Here is a 27,540-nt window from a genome sequence, read left to right on the forward strand (position 1 = left end):
CGGGTGTGGTTTATTATGCTCCAGCGCCCCGACACACCCACCCACCCTCGCCTTGGGGCTCTTGGGTGGTGGGAGGGGAGGTTTGCTCGCGCCCACCGTCCTAGACCCGGGGGCTCGGTCCTAGCCCCGCAGTTCTCAGGAGAGACGTCCCGCCTCGGCGCCCGCGGACCCGCCAGCGCCGCGTCCCAGCTCCCCGCGTGCACCGACCCTTCCACTTCTGCCAGCATCCTTCCCTTGGTGCCGAAGACCCCAGACGCCGGGCCCCTCTGACCTGCCGCAGAGCGGAGGCCGGGAGGAAAACGGAGTAGGGGTGCCAAGGCGGAGGCCGGGGGCGCCGGGAGGCTGCGGTCCGCCCACCCCTCAGCGAGGCGCACCTCCCACCCACCCTGGGTCTCACCGCCCGCCCCGCCTCCCTTCCCTCCTCCTGCTCCCGCCTCCAGTCTCCTCCCTACTCCAGCCGCGCTCTCTCTCCTCCCCACTCCCCTGCCGCGGCGGACTGCCTGCAGACGCGGCTCCGGGCTAGAGCCGGCGGAGCGGAGCGGGCCTCGCCCTCCTTGCCTCCTCCGAAAACCGCCTGCCCGGCCGGCCGGGGCCCCGCGCCCCAGCGTGAGTCCAGCAGCCTCCCGGCGGCGCCCAACTTTCCCTCCGTTCCGGGCGGGGCGGGGACGGCAGCGGGAAATCTTGGTAAACTTCTCCGGGGCAGACGGCAGGGAGCCCGGGCGCCGGTGCAAGAGGATGTAGGAGGGCGGTGGCCGGCCCCGGGCGTCCCCCGCCCTCTTGGCCCCTTTCGGCCTGGCCATGGGGCTCCAGCACCTTCAGCTCAGCCAGGGGGTCGACACCCTCGTCTAGCCGACCTGGGTGGGAAAGCGCTGTCGCCGGCTGTGCACGCGCTGGGCGAGCAGCGCCCCTTCTGGCCGCGTCCGGCCCCGCCATGGACCACCAGGAGCCCTACTCCGTGCAGGCCACTGCGGCCATCGCGGCGGTCATCACCTTCCTCATCCTCTTCACCATCTTCGGCAACGCGCTGGTCATCTTGGCTGTGCTGACAAGCCGCTCGCTGCGAGCCCCGCAGAACCTGTTCCTAGTGTCGCTGGCCGCCGCCGACATCCTGGTGGCCACGCTCATCATCCCTTTCTCGCTGGCCAACGAGCTGCTGGGCTACTGGTACTTCTGGCGCACCTGGTGCGAGGTGTACCTGGCGCTCGACGTGCTCTTCTGCACCTCCTCCATCGTACACCTGTGTGCCATCAGCCTGGACCGCTACTGGGCCGTGAGCCGCGCGCTGGAGTACAACTCCAAGCGCACCCCGCGCCGCATCAAATGCATCATCCTCACCGTGTGGCTCATCGCAGCTGTCATCTCGCTGCCGCCCCTCATCTACAAGGGCGACCCGGCTCCGCAGCCCCGAGGGCGCCCCCAGTGCAAGCTCAACCAAGAGGCCTGGTACATCCTGGCCTCCAGCATCGGATCTTTCTTTGCACCCTGCCTTATCATGATCCTTGTCTACCTGCGGATCTATCTGATCGCCAAGCGCAGCCACTGCAGAGGTCCCAGGGCCAAGGGGGGCCCTGGGGAGGGGGGGTCTAAGCCGCCCCACCCTGTCCCTGGGGAAGTTTCAGCCTCGGCCAGATTGCCAACTCTGGCCTCTCAACTGGCTACTGCTGGAGAGGCCAATGGATGCTCCCAGCCCACTGGGGAGAAGGACGAGGGGGAGACCCCTGAAGACCCTGGGACCCCCGCCTTGCCACCCAGCTGGCCTGCCCGCCCCAGCTCAGGCCAGGGTCAGAAGGAAGGTGTTTGTGGGACATCTCCAGAGGAGGAGGGGGCTGAAGAGGAGGAGGAGGGGGTGTGTGAGCCGAAGGCTTCGGCAGCGTCTCCCGCCTCAGCTTGCAGCCCATCCCTGCAGCAACCGCAGGGTTCCCGGCTGCTGGCAACCCTACGTGGCCAGGTGCTCCTGAGCAGGGGCAAGGGCACTGCGGGGGGGCAGTGGTGGCGGCGGCGGACGCAGCTGACCCGGGAGAAGCGGTTCACGTTCGTGCTGGCCGTGGTCATCGGCGTCTTCGTGCTCTGCTGGTTCCCCTTCTTCTTCAGCTACAGCCTGGGTGCCATCTGCCCTCAGCACTGCAAGGTGCCCCACGGCCTCTTCCAGTTCTTCTTCTGGATTGGCTACTGCAACAGCTCGCTGAACCCTGTCATCTACACCATCTTCAACCAGGACTTTCGTCGTGCCTTCCGAAGGATCCTTTGCCGCAAGTGGACCCAGACGGCCTGGTGAGCCCGCCTGCCCGCTGCCCATGTGGGGTTGGTGCCAGGGCCACCCTGCTTCTTGCCCCGTTGTATGTGGCCACCTCCCTAGGGCTTTCTGGTCCCTTCCCTGGTCCTGCAGGCCTCATCCCGGGAACCCCCTCGGAGGGGCAGGGTCTATTTGAAGCCTCCCCTTGCTGGCTTGGCCATGGGGGGCCATCTTCTCCACCCCCTGCCTGTGCACAGGCAGATGGATGAGGCTTGGACCTTCCTGAATGTAGCCGCGGCCAGGCTCCCTCGCAGAACCCCAGACCCCTGCAAACCTTGAGGACCCTGTGTTTTCTGGTTGATCACTTGCTTGTGGCGTTTTGTATCTTTCTCATCTTCCCCTTGAAAAGAGCAGGAAGCCAGCCTTCCGCTTCTTCCAGGAGGGCCTGCTGCTGAGGAAGGGGCAGAAACGATGATGGGCATCCGTGCCGTGTGCCCGTGGTCCCCATTAGACCCTGGGTGGGGGCTTATGGGCTGGCCCCATCTTTGGGCCCTTCTTCTCCTTCCCCCTGCTTTTGGAGTTGTAACTCCAGAACTGCGGATCCTTTTCCTCACCCGGCGCCCCTCTGGGAGGCTGGTGGGTGCATGGATGCCTCCTGGGGGGTGGTCTGGGGGTCTGGCCTCTGCCTCCACGGGAGAGCCCTGATCACTAGCATTTACCGCCTGCAAAACCCAGGGCAACAATAGCTTGCCGCCTACTTGCTGCAGGGAGATGAAAGGCTTCGCGGAAAGTTTTGAGCTCCGTGGGGGAACGCACTAGAGAGCCAGAAAATGTGATTATTCGGGGATATAAAAATCCCCCTTTTCTGGGTTTACCACCACCTGTCTTCCTATAGACTTTTGCTCTGTGCCTGGGGTGTAAATTCCTACCCCAAACTGGAAGTGGGGAGTCGCAGACAGAACCACGACTTCAGTTAAAGGATTTATTCGAGAATGTGTTCTTATGCCTGCAAAGGTTGGAGTTATTACGCTGCATGACAACTTCTCGACATTTCACCTACAACACCAAGAGGGTTTTCATTGGCTTGGACCCCCCAATGGGGGAGAAGTCTTTTGTCATCAAGCAGGCACATTGTTTCCCCAGGATCGCTAAAAATACCCACCGCATGGGAACGGTCTGAGATGAGAGCATGTGGTGGGGTGCTGGGGCTAGAGCAGGTGAGAAGGGGCCCCATGGACTCCCAGGGGAGCCTCCCACTGGAGTTCCTGGGCAGGGCTCCAAGCCCCAGATAGGTCCCTTTGATGCATAACTGATTCCACCCCAGGTGGGTACCGTCTGTCCATCTCAGACCCAGCCACGTTGCTCCACCCCACTGATGGGCCTCCATGGGCCTCTCCCTCCTGGTCCCCTCGCCCACCCTAGAACTGGCACCTGGAACAGTTGAGGGAATGTGGAGGATGTTTTGCAGTCTTCCGCATGCGAGCGCCTGGCTTCACCGTTCAGCCGGTGAGCATCCTGTCTTGGGGGCGGGGCTGAGCAGCACAGGCACTGCTGGCACGCTGATGGGCCTGGCTAGACTTGGAGGGACGCTGAGGGAGTTTTCTGGGGTGGAGAGAATGGAGGGGACCAAAGAGAGTCCCTCCTGGGGTGGGAGGCTGTCCAGTTCATTCCCTGGTCTCAGTGTGAGGCCAGTGCATTGCCTCCGGGCAGGGCGGGGGAGGCTGGGCCCGGGGGAGGGGCTGGTTTATGACATCTGCTGACTGGTCTTGTGTGTGCCCCATGCGACCCCTGCTATCGTTGCCTGTGACTCCCTTGTTGTGATATGCAGGGTTTTTTTTTAAGTCTGAGCTATTTTATCAATAAAGGGATATTTTGTAATAAGCTGTGTCCTCATTGTCCAAGCGCTGCCAGGAGTAGCCATTCCTCACCTGCTTGAGTAGTAGACTCTGGGCATGGGCGCCTTCCCAGGGCCAGTTGCCCTTTCCTCCTCTGGGTGCAGCTGGCTGGTACCCACACACCTGCCTGCCTGCTTTGTCCACTCAGCATCCCTTATCCATCATTACAAGTCAGTGGGGGCGAGAGTCGCCAGGGGAGCCTGAGACTGGCTGCCCGGGAAGGGAAGGAAGGGAGGGCATCCCAGAGGAGATGGCCTTTGGGCAGGGTCTTGGGGGAAGATCAGGAGTGTACCAAGAGGGAAGACGGGAAGGTATCCTGGGCAGGAGAAAGCACAGGCAAAACATGTTGTGATGGTGAATTTGTGGCAGTTCAAGAGTCAGCCTGAAGCCAGCCCTGATGGGCGGGCAGGCACAACAGCTGGGGGCCAGCAGAGGTGGTCAGACACCACCCACATGGGATTGGGGGACATGGGGAAGGGGAAGGGGGGAGGAGGAGGGGAGGGGGAGGGGAGGGGAGGAGGAGGGGGGAGGAGGAGAGGGGGAGGAGGAGGGGGAGGGGAGGGAAGGAGGAGGAGGGGGAGAGGGAGGGGGAGGGGAGGGGAGGAGGGGTGAGGGAGGGTCACTCTGAGGAATTTTTTTTTTTTTTTTTTTTGCGGTATGCGGGCCTGTCACTGTTGTGGCCTCTCCCGTTGGGGAGCACAGGCTCCGGACGCTCAGGGTCAGCGGCCATGGCTCACGGGCCCAGCCGCTCTGCGGCATGTGGGATCTTCCCAGACCGGGGCAGGACCGGGGCACGAACCCGAACCCGCATCTCCTGCATCGGCAGGCGGACTCCCAACCACTGCGCCCCCAGGGAAGCCCTGAGGGATGTTTTAAGCTGCTGCCTTCAGCAAGGGGCGGGAGAGTGGGATGGAGCTGCTCCGTGTCAGGCTCTCCAGCACTAAGATTCAGAGCTGGAAGGCCTGCTGACGGCTCCTCTCAGTCTCCTCGCTTCCCAGGTGAAGGGTCCGAGGCCCCAAAGGCACCCTATGAGTTGGGTTAGGAGCTGAGTCCGCCAGGCTTCCTGTCACCGCAGAGAAGGTAGTCTCTGGCCCCCGAACAAGGCTGGCCTGCTTCTGTGGGCAGGGGAGGCCAGGCAGCAGGCTGCTGGCAGGAGCAGGCGGCAGGGGGTGGGGTAGGGCCGATGCCAATGGCAGACCCCAGGGAGGGATGAAGCCCGGGGCGGGGACGGCCCAGATCCGGTGCGGGGAGGCCACCCCCGCCACAGCCAAGCATTCACACTTGAAGGGGCCGTGGCTTCTGCCAGCGGCAACGACCAGAGACTCCAATGTATTCACCATCACTGGTGGACTTGGGGACACAGGGCTTCACTGAGGACGTTACAAGGAAGCCAGGCCCTGCCTTGAGGAGCTCCCAGCGCCTCTCACCAGCCTGTGCACCCACCACTAAGGCGCCGGGCCTGAGGAGGGCGTATCAAGGTAGCTCACCTCTTCCCATTTACTGAGCCCCTGGCTCTTCTGCTGCTTCCGCTGATTACCTCATTTAATCCTTTTAGGTAAGGTAAGTATCAGCCCATTTTATTCCAGGGAAATGGAGGCTTAAAAGGATGCAACAGGGCTTTCCTGGTGGCGCAGTGGTTGAGAGTCTGCCTGCCGATGCAGGGGACACGGGTTTGTGCCCCGGTCCAGGAAGATCCCACATGCCGCGGAGCGGCTGGGCCCGTGAGCCGTGGCCGCTGAGCCTGCGCGTCTGGAGCCTGTGCTCCGCAACGGGAGAGGCCACAACAGTGAGAGGCCCGCGTACGCAAAACAAAAAAAACAAAAAAAACAAAAAAAACAAAAAGGATGCAATGGCTCACCTGAGGTCATCCATGTCCAAGCTCCTTTTACTGGACCACACTCTCTGCCGTTAGCATGGGAGAAGAGCTCCCCACCCAATCTCTGGAGATGGTGGCAGAAAATTACTCCTGCTAGAGCTGAGCTGTTGGCAGTCCATTCTGAATACATGTCTTGTTTGATCCTCATAACTCTGCTGGGTGTGGCCATTTTACAGAAGAGGAAACTGGGGCTGGCACTGGGTGTTAGGGGATTCTGAAGCTGCATCTGGATGGATTCAGTTGGCAGCAGTGCTGTGATAGACTGCTCATGTCTGTCACTGCTAGGGAATGAGTAAGTGATGGTATGTGTGTCACAGGTTTTCCATTCCTGACAGCTCAGTCCAATCCCTGAATTTTATTAAAGAGGAGACTGAGGCCCAAAAAAGATAACTTGCTTTGGACCTCCCCACCCCCTACTCCATAGCCACGTGGTGGAAGAACCGGGTCTAGAACCCAGGTTGTCTGACTCTGTGCCCACCATACCACAGCTTCATACTGAAGGGATTGTAACCAGACTCAAAGAGTAACAGGCTCACATTCAGGAACCATCTGCTGACAGTCTGCTGCGTGCCAGGTCCTGTGCTAGGCTCATCCCCATTTTGCTACCTTATTCAGTTCTCAGATGAAGACACTGAGATACAGAGTCCTGGGGACTTGCCCAGGGTAATACGTGGTGCAGGTGGAGCTGGATCCCAGGACCCCTGGCTCCCACCCTGGCCTTCTCCTCCTCTCACAGCCCGTTCCTGCTGTTCTGTGTAAGTAGCACTTTTGATTTCACCCGGAGCCCATCTGAGAGTTAGTGGGTCAATGAGCTGGGCTCAGATCAGCAGAGATGGGGGGTGAGGATGCAGCCCTCCTTCTCCCAGGAGTAATCCTGGTGAAAGCCCTGGAGGTGAGAGCAGGGACAGAAAACCAGCGGATGAGCCATCTTGGCCAGGCACTTCCACCTTTTGGAGGCCCCTTTCTTAAGATGTCCCTGACCAAAGGGCGGCGCCATTAGAGAAGCCGTGGCGGGGGAGGGCTTAGGAAGACCCCTCCCCTCAACTGCACCCACTCTGTGGGAATCTGGGTCTCAGATCACAGGGGGTACCCTTGAAACAGGGTTTAGACACAGCCCCTGCCTCAGGCCAGCTGCTGAGAAATCAGGGCGCTGGGAATTGCTCTTTGGAGCATTGTTGAAAGATGCACTCCTGACCCATTGGCTCAGAAGGTACCCGTGGCAGGAGGGCCTGGCTGACCTGCCAGCAAGACTAAAGGTGGAGGGGGGCTTGTGGGTTCATCAGGCCTTTGCCCCTCCCCTTCCTCCGCAGATCTCCATCATGTGTGTTTTGGTGGGGGCTGCTGGGAAGGGGGTGTGAGACCTTGTCCAGCTACCACTTGCAAATGAGGTTGATGCTGGCTGGGGAGGAGGCATCTACCCAGCTGGGGTTGACACTAGGCGACTTTGTGTTCCTGGTGCAGGCCGGGAGCTCTGCTCAGAGGGCCTGGTTGCTGTGGGCGGCAGGACTGGGGTGGGATTTCCATGCCAGTGAAAATCACTGGGGAGGTGGTGGGGAGGCCGGGGTCATACCCTGCTTCTGCCGTCATCTGTCTAGCGGCCCCCGAGCAGGGCTGGGTCCCTCTCAGAGTCTCAGTGTCCCTGTTTGCCCACAAGGGATTACCCCAGTGGTCCCCGGGTTCCCCAGCTTGAGGATTTATCTCTGCCCCGCCCCCAGCCCAGCTCCCAGGAAGGTCCAGACATGGAGATTCCTGGAGTTAATCAGTTGTCCTTAGAGTCAGGCTCTAAGGATCAGGTCTGTTTTCCTCACCTTTGTATCTCAGTGCAGATGCAGACTGGGTCTGGAATGACCGATCAGTTCAGGGCCCCCTGAATCAGGCAGTGGCGAGAGGAATAATGACCGCTCTGAGTCATTAGGGCCAGTGCCTGACATGCATCATCTGAGATCAGTCGGAGAGATTGCTGTACCCATTGGACAGGTGAGGAAACCGAGGCCGAGGGAGGTTGAGGGACTTTTCTGAGGTCATCCAGAGCCGGCACACAAACCCACCCAACCTACTCTCAACTATGGCGCTCACTCAAGACAGGAGAGCAGGCCCCAGGGCCCCCAGCCCAACAAAGCCCCTGCCCTGTGTGAGCTGGAGGATCTCATCTGCAGAGACCCCACGGCTTGGGGGCAGTCTCCCTGCTGCTGGCACCCTTCTAGGCTCTGCTGGCTGTTATCGGGGGTGGTGGGGGCACTCAGCTAAAATTAGATTCCGGGATTCTTCGAGCTCCCGCATCCGTCCTTTCTTCTGTCGGGCAGCGGCAGCAGTGTGAGGAAGGCTGTTGTCAGAAGGCCGGGGCTGGAAGAAGCCTGGATGCCAGTTTGCACCCTCCCCAGGGCGTGCTGCCTCTGATCTTCTTACACCCTCGCCTGGCCCTTGGCCAGAGTCTCCTGCCCTTGGCTTGGCCTGTGACCATCTAGTGATGGCAGTGACTTCAAAGGGAGAGGCGCCCCCCTCTTAATGCCCGCCCTCTACCCCTGGGGTTCTACCCCTGTTCCTTCCTCTTTCCCCTCTCTCCCCTCCCTTCCCCTCCCCGGCCCTTCCCACTTCCCAGTCCTCAGGAATTTGCTCCCCCTTCTCTCAGCCTCCCCTCTTCCTCCTCCTGGCCCTCTGACTTCTGCCTCTCCTTTGGGGACTGTCCTTACTCTTCCTGGGGCCGGCAGGCTCCGTGGACCATTGTGATGGCGAGGGGATCGGAACACACTGGGGACCCAAAAAGAGCCTCCCTCCCTGGCAAGTCGGGGCTATTTCTGGCCCTGCTGCAGCTTTCTGGGGCTCCTGGCTCCCCGGCAGGCAGAGGAGATGCCGGGTCCCAACCAAGGGTGCGAAGGCCCTGACCTGAGTTCCCTGGGGAGCGGGCATGCCCCTTCTGGAGCTGGCAGGGGTGGGCCCCTCTGATCTCAGAGCAGCTAGGGCTCAGATGGAATGCCACTACCTCCACCTGGATGGGGACCTGGGCTTCTTGAAGAAGGAAAAGGGCCGGACTCTGGCAGTGGGGAGCCCGGGTGTCCCTGTGTCATCCCAGTTCCCACCCCAGCCCAGCTGCAGCTGGGAAGGAGGGAGCGTGAGAGGCTGCCCGAGCCCGCTGCTTGGAGTCCCTGGACACTGGGGGCAGGCGAGGGTTAAACCCGGCCCTCCCCGGGCCAGTGCAGGAGAGGGCTGGGCCGGGTGGTCACAGGCAGCAGGCCCCACTAGGTCCCTGGGTGCCCGTTGTCAGGTACTACTTTGACACAGCTGTCGTAGCTGCAAATCCCAGCTGTGGCCTCTCCACCCCCTTCTGGAGTTAGGGTGGGCACAGGGCTTTGAAGGATTTCCTCAGTTGGTTCAAAAGCACTGGCCAGGGTCCAGACGCTCAGGTCATGGTCCCAGCCAGGCTGCCAAATTGCTGTGTGATGTTAGGCAAATCCCTTTACCTCTCTGAGCTTCAAATTCCTCATTGTCTGGTGGAGTCGGCCTAGAACATGGTTCAAATGATGTCCTGGGTGCTTCCCCAGGAACCCCTGGGCAGGGGCAGAGAGAGGAGGGGGAACTGAGTCAGTGGTCTCTGGCCCCCACCTCACCCCTGTCTTTTTCTGCTTGTGTATTGCTGAGAAAGTGGCTCCCCTACCTGCCTACCAGGCTTCCTCCTCTGCTGGCACTTATGGCCTCCATCCCCTTCCAACCTGAGGCTCGTGTAACACCCCTCAGCCACCTCCCTGTCCTGCCCATGACATCTGTGTCCCAGGGAAATCTAGGTGGCATGAAACTTAGAAGGGCCATCTTTTTTATTTTTTTTAATTAAAAAAATTATTTATTTATTTGGCTGTGACGGATCTTCGTTGTGCCTTGAGGCATGCGGGATCCTTTAATTGCGGCATGCGGGATCTCAGTTGCAGCATGCATATGGGATCTAGTTCCCCGACCAGGGATCAAACCCGGGCCCCCTGCATTGGGAACGCGGAGTCTTAACTGGACCACCAGGGAAGTCTCAGAAGGGCCATCTTTTTTTTTTTTTTTTTTTTTTTTTTTGGTACGCGGGCCTCTCACTGCTGTGGCCTCTCCCGTTGCGGAGCACAGGCTCCGGACGTGCAGGCTCAGTGGCCATGGCTCACGGGCCCAGCCGCTCCGTGGCATGTGGGATCTTCCCGGACCGGGGCACGAACCCGTGTCCCCTTCATCGGCAGGCTGACTCTCAACCACTGCGCCACCAGGGAAGCCCTTTTTTTTTTTTTTTTAAATAAATTTATTTTTATTTATTTTATTTTTGGCTGTGTTGGGTGTTCGTGGCTGTGCGGGCTTTCTCTAGCTGTGGTGAGCGCGGGCTTCTCATTGCAGTGGCTTCTCTTGTTGCAGAGCATGGGCTCTAGAGTGCAGGCTCAGTAGTTGTGGCGCATGGGCTTAGTTGCTCCGCGGCATGTGGGATCTTCCTGGACCAGGGCTCGAACACGTGTCCCCTGCATTGGCAGGCGGATTCTTAACCACTGCGCCACCAGGGGAGCCCTCAGAAGGGCCATCTTGAAAGATATTCCTCCAAGGCAGGCTGGGTGCTGGTGGAACAGGGGGGTGGGCATGTGCCTGGTGGTGGCAGCAGTGAGCCTGTGCTTGACATTGTGTGTAAAGTAAGGCTGGAAGGGGACTTGAGCTGGGGGTTGGGGGGTCATGGAGGAGGAAGTGAGCTGAGGTCCTCCAGGAGGGGCAGGCAGGGGAGGGGGGGCTCCTGGGGAAAACATGCTCCCATGGGGTCATGGCCTGGAATGACACAAGGAGAAGTTGTGGTTTTTAAGTAACCCCTGCTGTGGCCGCATGTGCCCAGGGGGCCTCCCTGGCAAGGGCAGGGACTCCTCTGCCTGATACCTGTTCGTCGCCTAAAGGTACAGCATGGCACAGAGCAGGCACACAGGGACATCTGTTGAGCGAGTGAGTTTTCCCAGCAATCTGGGACAGCCTTGGCCTTAGTCACCTAAGGCTGGGAACCCTGCACTCCAGGAATGCATCTCTGATTTGGTGTTTAATTTTTCTGTTTTGTTTTGTTTTGTTTTCCCATAGCTTCCTAGAGAAATTCTGTTGGAAGATTCCATCCTGACCTTGGTTGAGCTACAGGCGGGAGAACTGTCCCCGCAGAGCTGGGGAAGCACCGGGGCGTCCCGGGAGGTGATGGCAGGGACCCATCCCGGAGTGTGGATGAGTAGAAGGCTGGACAGAGAGGCGACAGGCAGGGAGAGGGCCTGGTTGGGTCATCCCAGTGGCAGCATGAAAGCAATACTTGGATCTGCAGTCAAACCTGGCTCCATCGCCTACTGGCCAGGCGGCCTCAGACAAAGTGCAAAACCTCTCCACGCCTCCATTTCCTCATGTTTAAAATGGGATAACGTTAACTACCTTAAGATTGGAGAGGTGTGTTGAGAGGAAGAGATGATACATAAAATGTCCTCGTAGAGTGTGGGAGTGCAGAGAGGGCACCGCAAATGGCAGGGCCGTTAAGATTGCTCCTCTGGAAGCCCAGGTCCTCTCCAAGGTGAGCTGGCAGAAGCCCCTGTCTCCCAGGTGTCCCCTGACTCACTGCTCAGTGGCCTGATAGAAGGAGGGTGAACGCTGCCCTGGAAGATGGCCTCATCCTGTGTATGGAATCTCCTCTCCCGGCCTCCTGTCACCCCACGCTCCCATGAGCTTCTGCCAGGATTTCTTTAGTGTGTTGCTGGGAGGGAAGCGTTCTCAGGCAAATGTCAAATACACCACATCTGTGTCTACACCCTTACTACTGTGCCTATGACAGACAACAGTAGCGGAGGCCATCATCTCTCTATGAGCTGAGATGAAGCTATAGGCAGTGCCAGGAAGGCATTCTCAAACTATAGCAGCAGCTGGTGTGCAAACCTAGCAGCTAGGTCTAGGGGGAATCCTGGCCTTGTCCTCTGTGGGCATGGGGGACTGGGCCACCCAGTGCGATGTGAGGGGAGCTACTGGGGATGATAAAGAGAGTCATCTCTGGAGACCTCTAGGCTTCCTGCACTGCTGCTGCAGTAGGGGGTACCCAGGTATCAAATGTCAGCTCCCAGGAGGACCCCAGAGATTCCGAGAAAGCTGCATATGGAAACACAGGTTCCAGCAGAGGGAAGGTCTGGGGGCAGGTTGCAGGGGTCAAGGCCAGGCATCATGGTGGGGATTGGGTGAGGCTGGGGACTTCCTGGGCCTTCACACTTTTTTTCTTTTGGCCGCACCTTGAAGCTTGTGGGATCTTAGTTCCCCAACCAGGGATCGAACCCAGGACCTTGGCAGTGAAAGTGCCGAGTCCTAACCACTGGACTGCCAGGGAAGCCCCTGGGCCTTCACACTTTGGCCTGGGCTGCAGATGGGCAGGAAGAGTGGGAAAGGGATGCTGGGGGCACTTGGAAGTCTTATTCGCTCAGGAGTATATAAAGTAGGGCAAGGATTGTTCAACGGTCACCCAGCCCCAGGAGCTGAACGGCCTGTCATGCTGCTTGTGAGTCTGATCACCTGGTTTGAGCAGATGTAGCTCCCCGTGTTCCAGGAGAGGAGTTTGAGCCTCAGTTCTCTTCACCTGTACAGCGTTCCACAGCAATGGGCCAATCTGGCAGCCCCCATCCATCAATGCGCGTCATTCCCCGCTGCACCTTCCTGGCCCCTCCCCAACCAAGCACTTATCTCACTTCCCTGCTGGAGGTTTTCTCCTCAGCACTTATCTCCAGCAGCATAGTAGCTATTTCACCTACCTATCCTTCCTTATCTTTTTTTTTTTTTTTTGCGGTACACGGGCCTCTCACTGTTGTGGCCTCTCCCGTTGCGGAGCACAGGCTCCAGACGCGCAGGCCCAGCGGCCATGGCTCACGGGCCCAGCCGCTCCACGGCATTGTGGGATCTTCCCGGACCGGGGCACGAACCCGTGTCCCCTGCATCGGCAGGCGGACTCTCAACCGCTGCGCCACCAGGCAAGCCCTATCCTTCCTTATGTTTTTCCCCTCCTGGACTATAAGCTCCACGAGGGCTGGGATATTTATCCGTCTTCTTCACTGCATATTCCAGGACTGACAGTGCCTGGCAAATAGTGAAGATGTAAGGGCTGGCTGGTCAGCTGCCCTGACACCAGTCTCCAGGGTGCTAAAGTGTCCCTGGAGACATGGTGAGGTGGAGAAAGCTATAGTTGTTGGAACTCCTCCCGGGGAGGGAAGAATAGTAGAGAGATATGGGCCGTTGGCTGAGCCATCTTTGGGGAGCTGGGCAGGCTGGCTGTGAGTGAAGCGTGCAAGTTTGGGGCTGAAGGGAACTGCTGGGACTGTGGAGGTGGACAGAGGCTGCCCCCGGTGATGCCTACTGCCCCCCATAACTGTCTTGGCTGCAGTCTTGGGATGGGCAGTCCAAAATAAGCAGTTTGGAGGGCCCTGTGCTGAGCCGACTTAGACATCTGCGTTCCTTCCTGCCCTGCTTGTCCAGTGCGCTGACCTCTGTACCAGGTTTGAAGGGCTGCAGAGAGAGTCAACACCACCCTGAACCCTGGGAGCCGCGATGTGTGTAGGGGTCCAATGGACAACGGAGAGGTCTCCAGTACAAGGTTACAGAGCACTGAGGGACGGAGTGCAGCAGGGGCTGAGCCTTGGTGGGGGCAGGAAGCTGGGAGGAGGCCTGCTGGAGGCCACACTCCACAGAAGACTAGTGGCTGCTATCTCAGGCAGGAGGGGGTTGCAGGAGGGAGTGAGCAGGGGGGGTGTACTGTCCAGCCGATGGCTTGGGTGTGTGGCCCCTCACGTTCTGAGATGCCTGCTGGCCCCAGGCTGCCCCCCAGGGGCAGGGGATAGGACCGGGGGAGGCCCGGGGCCAGCAGCCCTGCTCCAGAGGCCACAGACTAAAAATAAGTAGGGATGTCGGGTGTCCTGGCTCCAGGAAGTGGGGAAGAGAGTTGATTGTCAGGAGGAGGGGGAGGGGGAGGCAAAGCGGGGGAGACACAGTCACAGCGGGAGGCAGCCCACAGGCTGGGTTATTTTCTTTTCTCGGCCCAGAAGTCCCTCAGGCCGCTGCTCCCGGGGTCTGGGTGAGTGCCACTGGTCTCTGTGGACCTCTGGGTGTCCCCGGACCCCTGGCTGCCTGCCCAGCACCCCATTTCCCATGTACTCCTTTGAGACCCAGTCAGTGGAGAGCAGAAGGTGGGAACTGCGTGGATGAAGGAAGGAGAAAGGGACCAGGTTACAAAGACCCTGCTAGGAGGAAAGGAATGAATCTGGGGCGTCAGTTTCATCTCTACCCTCTGTCCTGCAGGTGCAGAAACGGGGCCGGCCGGTTTAGGGACTGTCACGTAGCCAATCAGAGCAGGTCTCCCAAACTCAGGTCATGGCTCTCTGGAGGTTGGAGGGCTTCAGCTCAGATACGGCACAACCGCCGCCCATATGCCCTTAGAGAAGGGGCAGGCGCAGGGCAGGCAGTGGGGAAGGGCCGGTCCGCAGTCGTGGTACCAGGCCGGTGTGCGTGGGTGGAGGTTTGAGGGCAGGCTGGCACCAGCTGCCCCACAAGTCATCAGGGTTCCCATGACACCCACCTCAGCCCACCCGCCAGGCTGCCAGACCCCTCTAGGGCTTGGCTTGTCCTTGACACGCATCCCCCTCTGCCCTGCACCCTGGGGACTGGGAGTGGCTCTGCAGATGCCGAGGGGTAACCTGGTGAGCCTGGCGCCCTCGGCCCTTTGGCTCAGGGGCGAGGACAGTGTGGAGCCCACCTCTCACCCTGGCTGCAGGGCTCACTGGGGTGATAAGGCTGCAGCCCCTCGTGTCCTGACTCTGGGTGCCCTGACCCTGGGTGCCCTGACCTCTGGCCTGGGGTGGGGACTCAGAAGATGCAGCCCCCTCTTACTCTGCCCGGGCTTCCTTGCCCCCCTCCGTATACCAACTCCCCTAGACTCGGATCCAGCCAGTGACGAGTACACCCCGCTTCCCTTCACCCCCCTTCCCATCCTCCTTTCTCATCCTCACTCAGAAGTCTCCGTTGGGGTGAATCCTGACCACGCAGGGGTTACTTGCCCTGGCAGCTCCATGCAGGACGGTGCTTGCTCCCCTGGGTGCCTGGGGCTGCTCCCCTTGCCCCCCCACCCCCCATCACAGTTGTGAGAGTGCTGTGAGCCCCTTAGGTGGCCAGGCCAGGCTCTGTGCCACCTGCACCTGCAGGGACGGGCCTGCATGGTGGCTGGGGGCACTGGAGGGACCCCCGTGCAGGGACATCAGCCCCTTTATTCTATCTTCTTGATTCCTCCTCCTCGTAACGTTCCTCTTCTTTTCCTTTTTCTCTAGAAAGGCTTGAAATCCTCAGCCCCGCCTCACCAACTGCAGTCAATTCCCTTAGTGATCTCTCTCTCTCTCTCTCTCTCTCTCACACACACACACACACACACACACACACACGCTCCTTCTCCCCCACGGATCCACTCCACAGCAGTAAGCAGCTTCTGGGAGCCCCCTGCCCCTTGGTTCTCTCCCCTCCCAGCTGGGTCAGGCCTCGGCCCTGGCTAGCCCTTCCAGGTTCTAGGGGCTGTTTCAGGGACATGCTGGGGTCTGGGTCTCATCCTTGGGGAAGCTCCCTCAGGATGGGCCTGGAGGGTGTTAAGAGGGCCCTGCTGTCATCCTGACGCCAGCTAGGCAGAGCTCTGAAGGCCTGTGAAAGGCCAGCGCCTCATCCTCCCAGAGACCGGGATTACTAACAAACGTGCCCTCTGCAGAGGCCGAGCACGCACTTCCCAGCTGCCCACTCATCGCAGCCCGGCGCTCCCTTCCTTCCCCTAGGCGCTGGGAGCTGGGATGTCCCACCACCCCCTCGGTCTGGTGACCTTGAACGGGATGTTTGTCTGCAGGCTGTGTGGATGTGAGGCCAATGGCTCAGAGGATGGAAGCAGAAGGGGCACCTGTGGACACACAGGCTTCCTAACGGGGGCTGCCCTCGACAGCAGGGAGCTGGATGGGAGGCTTGGCCTCTGAGGTCTCCAAGCCCCCAGACTCAGAACCCCCAGCAAACAGAGCCCAGGCCCTGCAGTCACCCTGCAGAAGTTCCCTAATTCCTCGAACCCTGGCGTGTCCAGCGAGTTGCTTTGCCACCCGCCCTGGCTCAACCAGGCCTGGAGCAGCCCCAGAGCTGCCCATCAACAGGGCGCTGGGGCTGGCATCTGCCCCTGACCAAGTGGGGTCCTTGGGGATGTCACTTCCCTCAGCCTGTTTTCTCATGTCTAAAATAGAAGAATTATCTCGAGACAAAATGGGATGGTGTCTGCACAGAGCCAGTGCATTGGACGTTTTGTTCCCCTCTTTCTTCTCACTCACATATGCTGTCTCTGACCCTTTCCAGAAGGTGCTGGAGGGTGAGGTGTTCAGGGATAGCCCATCTCTAGGCCTGCCCACGTCCTGGGAATCATCTGGGGAGGGCCTGCGCTGAGCAGCAGAGTGGACTTCAGAAACCAGCTTATTTGCTGTGTGACCCCAGAAAAGTTACTCGACTTCGCTGACTCTTGTATTGTCATCTGTAAAATGAGGGCCCTGCTGTGCCTCACTCACTGGGTTGTGGAGAGAGTTAAGGTGAGATGCTGTTGCAGAGACAGTGCCTGTGTTTGTTATCAGGCTAGGCAGGATGGAAAGGAGGCAAGGCCTGGGGAATTGCAGTGTGGCTCAGAATTTTGCCCTGGGGGAGACTCTTGGACTGGAAAGGTCCTGGCCGAGCTGAGGCTGAGGTGAGGGCCTGGGATGGGGCGGGGCAGATGGGGGCCTGGGGCTGCCCCTGAGACACCCCCTCCCTGGGCTGCAGCACCAGCCAGGACTGCTCCCTCTTCCCTCTGTTATTCACGAGTAATTGCCCTAAATGCTACATCTGTTGTCATGACAACATATTACCCATCTTTAGGTACAAGCACTGTTTGCAGGGAGGTCAGGCTGTCTCCAGCCCCACCTCAGGGCTCCGCGGCTCGTCCCCTCCCTCTCACCTCCCTCCTTCCATTTGGGCCTTTTGGAGAGGTCACTGCTGTTTTCTACATTTGCAGAATTTTTCTGTTCCTTTTGTCTTCTCTGTCTCACTTTGGGTCTCTTTCCTCCTCCTCCCTTCCCTCATTCTCTCTCATCTCCTCCTTTCTCCCCTTCTCTTTGCTTTTCCCTGGATCCTGAGCCTCTTTCCTTTTTTTTTTTTTTTTAAGAAGATGTTGGGGGCTTCCCTGGTGGCGCAGTGGTTGGGAGTCCGCCTGCCGATGCAGGGGACGCGGGTTCGTGCCCCGGTCCGGGAAGATCCCACATGCCGCGGAGCAGCTGGGTCCGTGGGCCATGGCCGCTGAGCCTGCACGTCCGGAGCCTGTGCTCCGCAGCGGGAGAGGCCACGGCAGTGAGAGGCCCGCGTACCGCAAAAAAAACAAAAACAAAAACAAAAATAGAAGATGTTGGGAGTAGGAGTTTATTAATTAATTAATTTATTTTTGCTGTGTTGCGTCCTCGTTTCTGTGCGAGGGCTTTCTCTAGTTGTGGCAAGCGGGGGCCACTCTTCATTGCAGTACACGGGCCTCTCACTGTCTCGGCCTCTCTTGTTGCGGAGCACAGGCTCCAGACGCGCAGGCTCAGTAGTTGTGGCTCACGGGCCTAGTTGCTCCGCAGCATGTGGGACCCTCCCAGACCAGGGCTCGAACCCATGTCCCCTGCATTAGCAGGCAGATTCTCAACCACTGGGCCACCAGGGAAGCCCCTGATCCTCTTTCTTAATTTCCCTCGGTCTCTGTCTCTCGCTCCCTCCTTCTCCCCAACCCTTGGGTGCAGCAGGATAGCATGAAGGTGGGTGGGGTAGAGCCTGCTGGCTGGAATGGGTCTGCTGCTCGGGGAGCCTCAGGAAGCCTGTGGGGCTCCCTGGTGTGGAGCAAGGTGAGCCCAGGGTAGGCTTGCCCCGAGAGCCCCCAGCCTGTACGGTGTGTGGTCAGGAAGGCCTCCAACTCTTCCTGAAGAAGTGCGGGCCCAAGGAGCTGCCTTTATTCCTCCACCCGCTGCCCCCTGCCTGTCCCTCTCTGGGGCTCCAGCCTGATGCTCCCCTGCCAGGGGCCTCACACACTTACTGAGTGCTCAGCACACGCTCGGCACCATCCTAAGAGCATCCACACAAGATGCCTTGCAACAGCTTCAGGAGGTAAGTGGCATTCTTCCATTTTACAGGCCAGGATATGAAAGATCAGAGAGGTTAAGCAACTTGCTCAAGACCACACAGCTAGTCAGTAGAGGAGACAGGATTTGAAGTTCCATTCCAGAGCCGATGCTCTTAAGCACGGTGCTCTAACGATGACACTATTCACTGAGCGCTCGCTAGGTGTCGGGCGCTATGCAGTTAGCAACAATTGGAACTCCTTGAGCCCCCACGGAAATCCTACAAGTTGGGACCATGAGCATCTGTTTCACCAACAAGGGACTCAGGACATAAAGAGGTCAAGCACATTTCTCAAGGTCACACTGTAGTCAGGGATGGGGGCAGGATTTGAACATGGGTCTTTCTGCCTCCAGACCCTAAGCTCTTAACTCTGAGAGCTGTTGTCACCCCTCTTTCTCTTTTGTGGGGAGGAGGCCACAGCAGAGGGAGGACTGCGTCTGAGGGACAAAGGCACGGCTGCCCATGCATCCAAGTCCCTTCTTCACCTGCCTGATCCCCAGTAAAGTCTCCTCTGGGCCCCACCAGGGGTGTTTTCTGGGAATCAGAGGAGGAAGCCACGTGGTGATAGGCAGGTTCCGGGCAAGTGGGGAGAAAGTTCCAGGTCACCAGGAGAGGCCCCTGATCCCATAGCTCCAAGGCAAAACACAGCATGGCACGAGCACTCCCGGGGCTCCCATCACTGGACCCAAACCCCCAGGATCTCGGGGGCCAGGAGGGCTGACATGTGGCTGGGGAGCCCGAACTGTCACAGGCTGTGGGACTCTGGCTTCCGGACACGCTCTCCTGGCCTGAGCCGGCTAGGAACATCCACAGCCCTTCTTGCCCCATTGCTCCAGTCCCTGGAGAGCAGCTTGGGCTTGGAACACACTGTCCCGAAGCACGGCTGTCAGGATGATGGAGAGGCAGGTTATTTTTAACAGCTGAGACTCATGAACAGACAGGGCCTCTTCCAGGCTGGGGGAAGAGATGTTGACGGAGGATGGGGACCAAAACTCCAGGTCCCCCCCCCGCAATCCCACCACCCACCTGCTCCATCCTCCTTGCTCCTAGGCCTGAGGGCCCACAGACTTTTCGGCAGGCCCTGGGCTTAGCAGGATCTTTGGGCAGAGGGTGGATGCCACCTGGCTGTCCGCTCCAAGGAGGACCTGGCAGTGGTGGGAACCACAGAAATGCCCCCCGCCTCGGTCCCCAAAGCTGTAGGTCTAGGAGCTGATCAGGGCTCGTGTCACCCATAACTGCAGGGTGCCGAGGCCTGGCCTGGCCTTCTCCGTCCAGCTCCCGCCAGGCTCTTCTGTGCCTCTGAAGGAAGGGGCTCCTTCTCTAGACTCCCCAGGCCTCTTCTCAACTCGAGCTGGAACCCATGGTATGATGAAGTGTGGGCCCTGTCACGGCCCCAACTTCCTTAGACACCTCAGAGCTGTCTCCTGCTGGTCCTAACGTGCCGTTTACTGGGTCAAAGGACACCCCATCACCTTTCACCAGGATGTCTTATGGAAGCAGCCTGCAGCTGGGTGTGAGCTCTGGGCTGGGGGACCAGGACCTGGTTTCTGCCCCGCACGGCTGCCAGGTGCGCGGTTGCATCCCTCCTGCTCCCTGGGCCTGGGGCTCGTCACTGAGGCCGGGGCAGTGTGAGAAAAAAATGCTCCCTAAGCCCCTTCTTGCCTGAGGCCCAGGCTGAGTCCACCCCAGGGTTCAGGCCTGACCAGCCAGGTCCCGGAGATGCCTGATGGGTGAATGCCAGTTTTTAACAAGCCCTCCACTTCTGGGAGGACCCCTCCCCCCTCTGCACTCAGAGGGGCTTTTTGAAAGATTACTCAGGTCAGACAGAAAAGTGCGCAGCCCGGGGGCTGTTTCCATATGTGTACCTCACCCAGATCAAGGTGCAGAGCGTTTCCTTCACTCCAGAAAGTCTCTTGTCCCCCTTCCCAGTCAATATCCCCAGGAGAGAACATCATTCTGACTTCTATCACTGTAGATTAGTTTTGCCTGTTCTAGAACTTTCCTATAAATGTAATCAAAACATATATGAGCTTTTGTGACTGGCTTTTCTTGCTCAATATAATGTTGGGGAAAGCCATCCAGGCTGTCTCAGTATTGGTTCAGTACCTCAGTTTACTTACCCATTCCCTGTTGCTGGCCATGTGGATGGTTTCCAGCTTTGGGCAACTATGAATAAAGCTGGTAAGTGTGTTTATGGATGTGTCTTTTGGCGGACACACGCACTCATTTCTTTGGGTAAATATCTCGGAGTGGAATTACTGGGTCATATGATAAGCAAATATTTAGCTTTAGTGGATACTGCCAAACAGTTTTCCAGAATTATCCTACCAAGTACACTTCTGTCGGCAGTGTCTGAGAGTTCCAGTTGCTCCACATCCTCAGTAGCACTTGCTGTTATCAGTCTTTTTCTCAGTCTGGTGAGCATGTAATGATATCAACTTCTGTTTGTTTTTTTAAAAAAATTAATTAATTAATTAATTCATTGCATTGGGTCTTCGCTGCTGCTCATGGGCTTTTCTCTAGTTGCAGCGAGTGGGGGCTACTCTTCGTTGTGGTGCACGGGCTTCTCATTGTGGTGGCTTCTCTTTATTGTGGGCTCTAGGTGTGTGGACTTCAGTAGTAGTGGTGCACGGGCTCAGTAGTTGTGGTGCACGGGCTCAGTAGTTGTGGCTCGCGGGCTCTAGAGTGCAGGCTCTGTAGTTGTGGCTCATGGGCTTAGTTGGTCCCTGGCATGTGGGATCTTCCCGGACCAGGGCACGAGCCCGTGTCCCCTGCATCGGCAGGCGGACTCTCAACCACTGCGCCACCAGGGAAGCCCCTTTGCCCATTTTTTAGTTGAACTATTTTTCTTTTTATTATTGAGTGCTAAGAGTTCTTTATATATTCGGAAATCAGAATCTTATCAGATCTTAAGTATTTGATTTGCAAACACTTTTCCTCATCTGTAGATTTTATTATTTTCACTTTCTTGATTGTGTCCTTTGATGCTCAAAAGTTTTAAAATTTTGAAGTCCAATTTATTTTTTCTTTTTTTGCTTCTGCTTTTGAGGGCGTATCTTAGAATCCAGTGCCAAATCCAAGGGCATGAAAATGTACTCCTATGTTTTCTCCCAAGAGTTTTATAGTTTTAGCGCTTACATTTGGATATTTGATCCATTTTGAGTTAATCTTTGCATATGCTGTGAGGTAAGGGACCACATTCATTCTTTGGCATGTGGATATCCAGTTGTTCTAACACCGTTTGTCAGAAAGACCATTCTTTTTTTCTTTGAATGCTCTTGGCACCCTTGTTGAAAATGTAATTAACTGTAGATACATGGGTTTATCGCTGGACTCGCGGTTCTATCCTATTTGTCTATAAGTCTAGCCTGTCCAGATTCCAAGTGTATTTTGTTCTCTGAAGGACTCAGCTTTGTCTTCCTCACACTGGCTGCTTCCTTTGCCTGGAATGCACTCCCCTTCAGCTTCACATGACTCCTTTTTTATCATTAAGACCTTCTGCAAATTTCTCCTTAGAGAAGCCTCCCCTTGTCGCTCTCCGCCATGTACTCTGTTTTATTTTCTGTATAGTACTTATCGTGCTTGAATTTGTAAAATCCATGAGAGCAGAGTCTTCTGTCCTAGTTACTGGGCAGAAGGTACCGGTACAAACAGGCCCTTAAAACATCACTGAATGGACAGTCACTGCTCCCGAGCCTGGAACGCCCTTCCTCACCTTCTGCACTGATTCAAATGCTCCCCGTCTTTTAAGATCACATCCAAATGCCATCACCCCCCTGGAGCCTTCCCAGTCTGTCTGTGTCATTGGGAAGGTTGGACAGGTGGGCCTCCTGCATTTGATTAGAAGCTCCCTGAGGGCAAGGACCCACCTCTGCATCCCCACCTGCACCCCATAGCTGGAACAGAGTGGGTCCCTGCCAGGGACAGGCTCTGGTCCTGACCTTGGTCTGAGCACGGAGGACTGGGATGGAGGCAGATTTGGGTGAGGGACTCACCATTGGGTAGGATTTAAGCTGAGAGACAAAGTCAAAGATGACTTCACAGTGTTAACCTCAGCATCTGGGATGGTCATTATTCTCAGGTCAGAAATGTGAAAGTTAAGTGGGGGACCTGGTGTGGAGATCAACCATGAGTTCAGTTTTCCACTAGCTGACTTGGAGGCAGAGTCACAGACAGAAGTGCCCCGAGGCAGCCAGGGTCCCGGGCAATCAGAGCCAGAGGTGGCAGAGGTGGCAGAACCGGCTCCCGAGGACTGCGAGCCCGGGTGTGGCCTGTGCGGTGGATACAGGATCCTCAAAACCCTGAAAGTTAGTCTATATTAACCATCTACACACCAGGAAGCTGAAGTTCCGAGAGGTGAGCAACCTGCCCGGGGCACACAGCTCCTAATTTGGGGAGTTGGAGCGCACACCCCGGTCTCCCACTCCAAAGGCTGCCTGCCCTGGCAGGACTAGTGCTATAGGAGTGACTTCTGTCTGGGAACTACCCTGGACCTCTGTTCCCTGGAAGCGCCAGCCGAAGGCAGAGACGAGGTGGGACAAGGCTCACATACGGAGGAGGCGGTAAAGCCACCTTGGGCACCTGCAGAAGCTGTCTGTGAAGGGATTAGAATATCAGTATGCTTCACGTAGGCACAGGTTTGAAGACGTGAGCTCGTTAGACTCAGTGGCTGGAGTGAGTAGACATCCTAGGCCGAGACAGCCCTGGGCCTCCCTTTGGCCTTTTCACACCTCTCCTGTCCTCTTGTCAAGCCCCTCCCAGCCTTCCCCTTCCACCCTTCCATCGGGGCGGGGCAATGGGAGAGAGGGCCCCCAGAGCCCACTTGCAGGTAAACCTCTGGGTTGCCAGCCTTCCCTACTTCCATTTGGACCTCTCTCTGGCTGCTTCTGCCAGTAGAAGGTAGCCATATGGTTTCCCAGTGTTCACGTGTGTGTGTGAGTGTGTGTGTGTGTGTGTGTGTGTGTGTGTGGTTATAACATCCTCGGCTCTGCAGGGACCGGCCCACCACGTGCAGCTCCCTTAGACAGAGGCTGGTTTCCTTGGAGTTACTCCTGCCTTCCCTTTCCTACCATCCAGTGGGATGGAGCCATGAGTCCACCCATCAGGCTGGTTCCCCTCCTCCCAGACCTGAGGAACAGGCTCTGTCCACAGATAATTGCTGCACCCACAGAGGAGCCAGAGCTCTCCTCCCCAGGGAAGGGGTGAGGGATGGCTGGAGCGGGAGAGCAGTGGGAGAGAAGGACAGAGGGTTGAGGAGGGGCAGGAAGGGAAGAGGTAGCAATTCTGGCTCTACCCCCTGTTGCTGTGTGACCTCAGGCAAGCTCCCTCCCCTCTCTGGGCAGCTGTCCCTCCTCGGTGGACTAGGAGAGCACTGTTCATGAAGATGAAGCGAGATAACACAAGTCAAGCCTGAGGACAGGTCTGCGCATGGCCAGTACTGGGGACTGGGGCGGGCAGTTATGGGGGCTACCGCAGTTAGCTGCGAGGCATGTGATGTGGAGTGAGGACGAGGGAGGGGAAGAGCCAGCAGTTGTGGTCAGGGTCGGGGGCTGGGGAAGATCCCACAGGGGGCCCTCCCACCTCCCCTTTTGGAGCCTGGAGTGGGCTGAGGAGAGGAGAGAGTCTAGAGGGGATGGAGGAGGGAGAGGTTGTCACTAGGCAGCGGAGGGGCAGGAAGGGCTGTGAGCTTTACGGGAGCTGGTACCTGGGCACCAGGTGGACCATGCACATCGGGAAACACCTGTCCTCCCCCGTCACTCAAGAGCCTCAAGAGCGGAGAGCCCGGGCTCACCTTTATTGACATTGATATTGACAGGCTTCTAAATAAAGGAGGGAGCCACGCTCCGTCTCCCCTCCCCCTCCTGCCCCCCACAGCAGCTCCAATGGTCCCTGCTCCTCTCTGGTGACGTTCGTGGGGCCCCTTAGTCCACTGTCCTCGCTCAGCTCTGGGTCCTGCCTTTCCACCAAACCTCGCAGCTGCAGCATTTCCCCATGTTTGTCAGTGTTTTCAGGCTTTTTTTTTTTTTTTTTTTTTGCGGTACGCGGGCCTCTCACTGTTGTGGCCTCTCCCGTTGAGGAGCACAGGCTCCGGACGCGCAGGCTCAGCGGCCATGGCTCACGGGCCCAGCCGCTCCGCAGCATGTGGGATCTTCCCGGACCGGGGCACGAACCCGCGTCCCCTGCATCGGCAGGCGGACTCTCAACCACTGCGCCACCAGGGAAGCCCCAGGCCCTGTTTTAAACGGCACAACTGCCGTGTATGTAACTGTTCCCTTGCTTTTGGAAACTTAGGTGGCTTCTGTTTTTTCAGCACAACAGAAAGTGCTGCATGGAACAGTTTTGAGCATAGTGCTTTCTCCTGCATGAGCTCAACTCTCCAGGCGAGATTTCCAGAACTGGGGCTGCTGGCTCAAAGGACACCAGTGTGTTGAGTCAATGCACACCAGGGTGGAACGGCCCTCAGAAATGACCTGGTCCCTTCATCCGTGAGATGAGGAGATGAGATCCAGAGAGGAGAGGTGGCCTGGTGAAGGTGACCCGGCAGGTTTTTGGGGCTGCTGCTGTCTGGCCCAAGTATCTGCAACTCCTTCCTCTTCTTGAAGCTTTGTGGTCTAGAAAAGAAGACCAGGCTGCTGCAAATGCTCCTCCAAGGAGACTTTTTAAAAAAAATCTTAATTGAGATATAATTCACATAGAGTTATATCTCTTTATTGAGATATAATTCACATATAGTTTATATCTCTTTATTGAGATATAATTCATAATATACTATATAATTCACCCAAAGTGCACACTTTAATGGCTTTTAGTATGTTCACAGAGTTGTACAATCATCACTACAATCAGTACCAAAACATTTTCATCACCCAGAAGAAACCCTTGATCGGTCGTCTCCAACCTCCCACTGCACTTCCCAGCCCCAGCCCCTGGAAACCACTGATCTACCTTCTGTCTCTATGATTTGCCTACTCTGGACATTTCATATAAATGGAGTCACACAATATGTGGTCTTTTGTGACTGGCTTCTTTCACTTAGCATCATGTTTTCTAGATTCATCCATGTTGTAGCCTGTGTCAGTACTTCATTCCTACTTATGCCAAATAATACTTCATTGGATAAATGTACCAACATTTGTTTATCTACCCATCCGTTGATAAACATTTGGGTTGTTTCAACTTTTTAGCAGCCTGGAGCCTGCCTGGTTCTTGGTGGAGGCCTCAGGCCACTGGCAGGTCTTCCTCTCCCCAGGTATTGCCCAGCTCCCTCTCTCTTCACCCAACTCTGCTTCCAGTGAGCCTTCCCCTCAACAGACTTCAGGAAAGCGCCAGGAAACTGTCCCTCACGGCCCCATTTCCCTGGAGTGTGGGTGGAGGACACAAAGAGAATACTTCCTAGGAAGGACTGGGACGCAGCTGGAGAGCCCTAGGCCAGAGTTCTGGGAGCAGCTGCCTCACAACATGCAGAACCCAGCACCTGGCACGTATTAATGTGTCAGTCTGTTTGTTCATTCATTGATTCATTCATTCATTTACTCATTTGTTCATTCATTCATCATTCTCTAGATGAGCATGTCCTGTGCACTGGACCAAGTGCTGGAATGAGGCCCCTGGGGAGCCATGGTCTGCTGGGGACATAGGCCTGTAACCAAACCCTGGTGACATAGGGCAATGCTGCTGGAATCCAGGGTGGCTCAGGGCCACAGCCCAGAGCGAAGGGGGACCAAAACAACAGGAGAGAAGGAGGGCGTCAGAATCTCCTTGGACATGTATATACTTTCAATGAATAATGTGACAATGAAATTAAGAAAAACTATTCCACTTATAACAGCATCAAAGCATAAAATATTTAGGAATAAATGTAACCAAAGAAGTGAACAACAAATACTCTGAAAATTCTAAAACACTGTTGAAAGAAATGAAAGGAGATCTAAATAAAGGAAAAGACATCCCGTGTTCACGGATCGGAACATTTAATATTGTTATGTGGCAACACTCCCCAAACTGAACTACAGATTCAATGCAATCGCTATCAGAATTCCAGCTGGCGGGCTTCCCTGGTGGCGCAGTGGTTGAGAGTCTGCCTGCCGATGCAGGGGACACGGGTTCGTGCCCCAGTCCGGGAAGATCCCATGTGCCGTGGAGTGGCTGGGCCCGTGAGCCATGGCCGCTGAGCCTGCGCGTCCGGAGCCTGTGCTCCGCAACGGGAGAGGCCACAGCAGTGAGAGGCCCGCGTACCACAAAAAAAAAAAAAAAAATTCCAGCTGACTTCTCCAAAAAGTTGAAAAGCTGATCCTGATATTCATATGGAAATGTAAGGGACCCAGAATAGCCAAGAAAATAATGAAAAAGAGCAAAGTTGGATTTGATCTTTCTGATATCAAAACTTACTACAAAGTTACATTAATTAAGACTGGCTGGTGCTGGCATGAGGTTACAATCCAATCAATGGATAGAATTTAGAATTTAGAAATAATCTCTCACATTTATAGCCGATTGATTTTTGACAAGGGTACCGAGACATTTCAATGTGGGAAAGAATAATCTTTTCAACAAATGGTGTTGGGACACATGTAAAGTAGGAATTTGGATCCCTACCTCACACCATAACAAAAATGAATTCAAAATGGATCAAAGGTTTAAATGTAAGCCAAAACAACAAAACTCTTACAAGAAAACGTGGACATAAATCTCATGACATTGAAATGGGCAGTGGTTTCTCAGATATGACACCAAGAGCAAAAGCAACTAAAGAAAACATTGATAAATTGGACTTCTTCAAAATTAAAAAATCTGGGCTTCAAAGGATACCATCAGGAAAGGGGAAAGACAACCTAAGAACTGAGGGAGAGGTGGATACCCAGAGGTTCCCTGTGTTGTCCTGCACACTTGTGAACGATGGCCTTGAGGGTGGCCATGAAAACCTGACTAGTGACATGATTTACAATTCATTAATTCAAAACAGAGTTAGGCTCAGAAACAGTGCAGGTTACTATGGGGCAGAAGGCTGTTTCACCCCAGGGTCTTCAGCAGGTCTCCGTCATGTGTGAAGCAACAACCTCAACGATGCCCACACCTGCCGTGTAGTATCAGCCAGGTGTCAAGAGCATCCCCCTGCCCTTGGGATCTAGATAAGATGGCCATGAACCCCAAATCCCATGGTCTGTCCCCCATTCTTCCCAGTTTGGCTCCCACGATGATGTCTGGTCCATACCACAGCTACCTTCTGCGGGTCCCTAAGAAGCCCCCTCACACAAAGCATCATGGGAACAGTGGATGCTTCTGAGCAGCTGGTCATCCAAGTCCTGCAGAGCAAATAACTTTAAAACGACATTTTGGGCAACCCCAGATTTGTCCCTGGG

The 27,540-nt window shown here is 56.6% G+C and overlaps 1 protein-coding gene across 1 annotated transcript; it reads left to right on the forward strand.

Annotated features, from left to right (window-relative positions):
- The first annotated feature begins 261 nt into the window (after positions 1–261).
- On the forward strand, positions 262–25,758 carry ADRA2B (adrenoceptor alpha 2B). Its single transcript, XM_079940474.1, has 2 exons — positions 262–2,271; positions 25,745–25,758. Coding segments are annotated over exons 1-2 (1,341 nt in total). The 5' UTR covers positions 262–931; the 3' UTR covers positions 25,746–25,758.
- Positions 25,759–27,540: the final 1,782 nt, after the last annotated feature.

This window comes from Stenella coeruleoalba (genome assembly GCF_951394435.1).
Source record: "Stenella coeruleoalba genome assembly, chromosome: 13".
Taxonomy (NCBI): Eukaryota; Metazoa; Chordata; class Mammalia; order Artiodactyla; family Delphinidae; genus Stenella; species Stenella coeruleoalba.

Bases quoted from the DNA above. Each gene is read 5' to 3' on its own strand.
- ADRA2B (XM_079940474.1), top strand. From the start codon at position 932: ATGGACCACCAGGAGCCCTACTCCGTGCAGGCCACTGCGGCCATCGCG.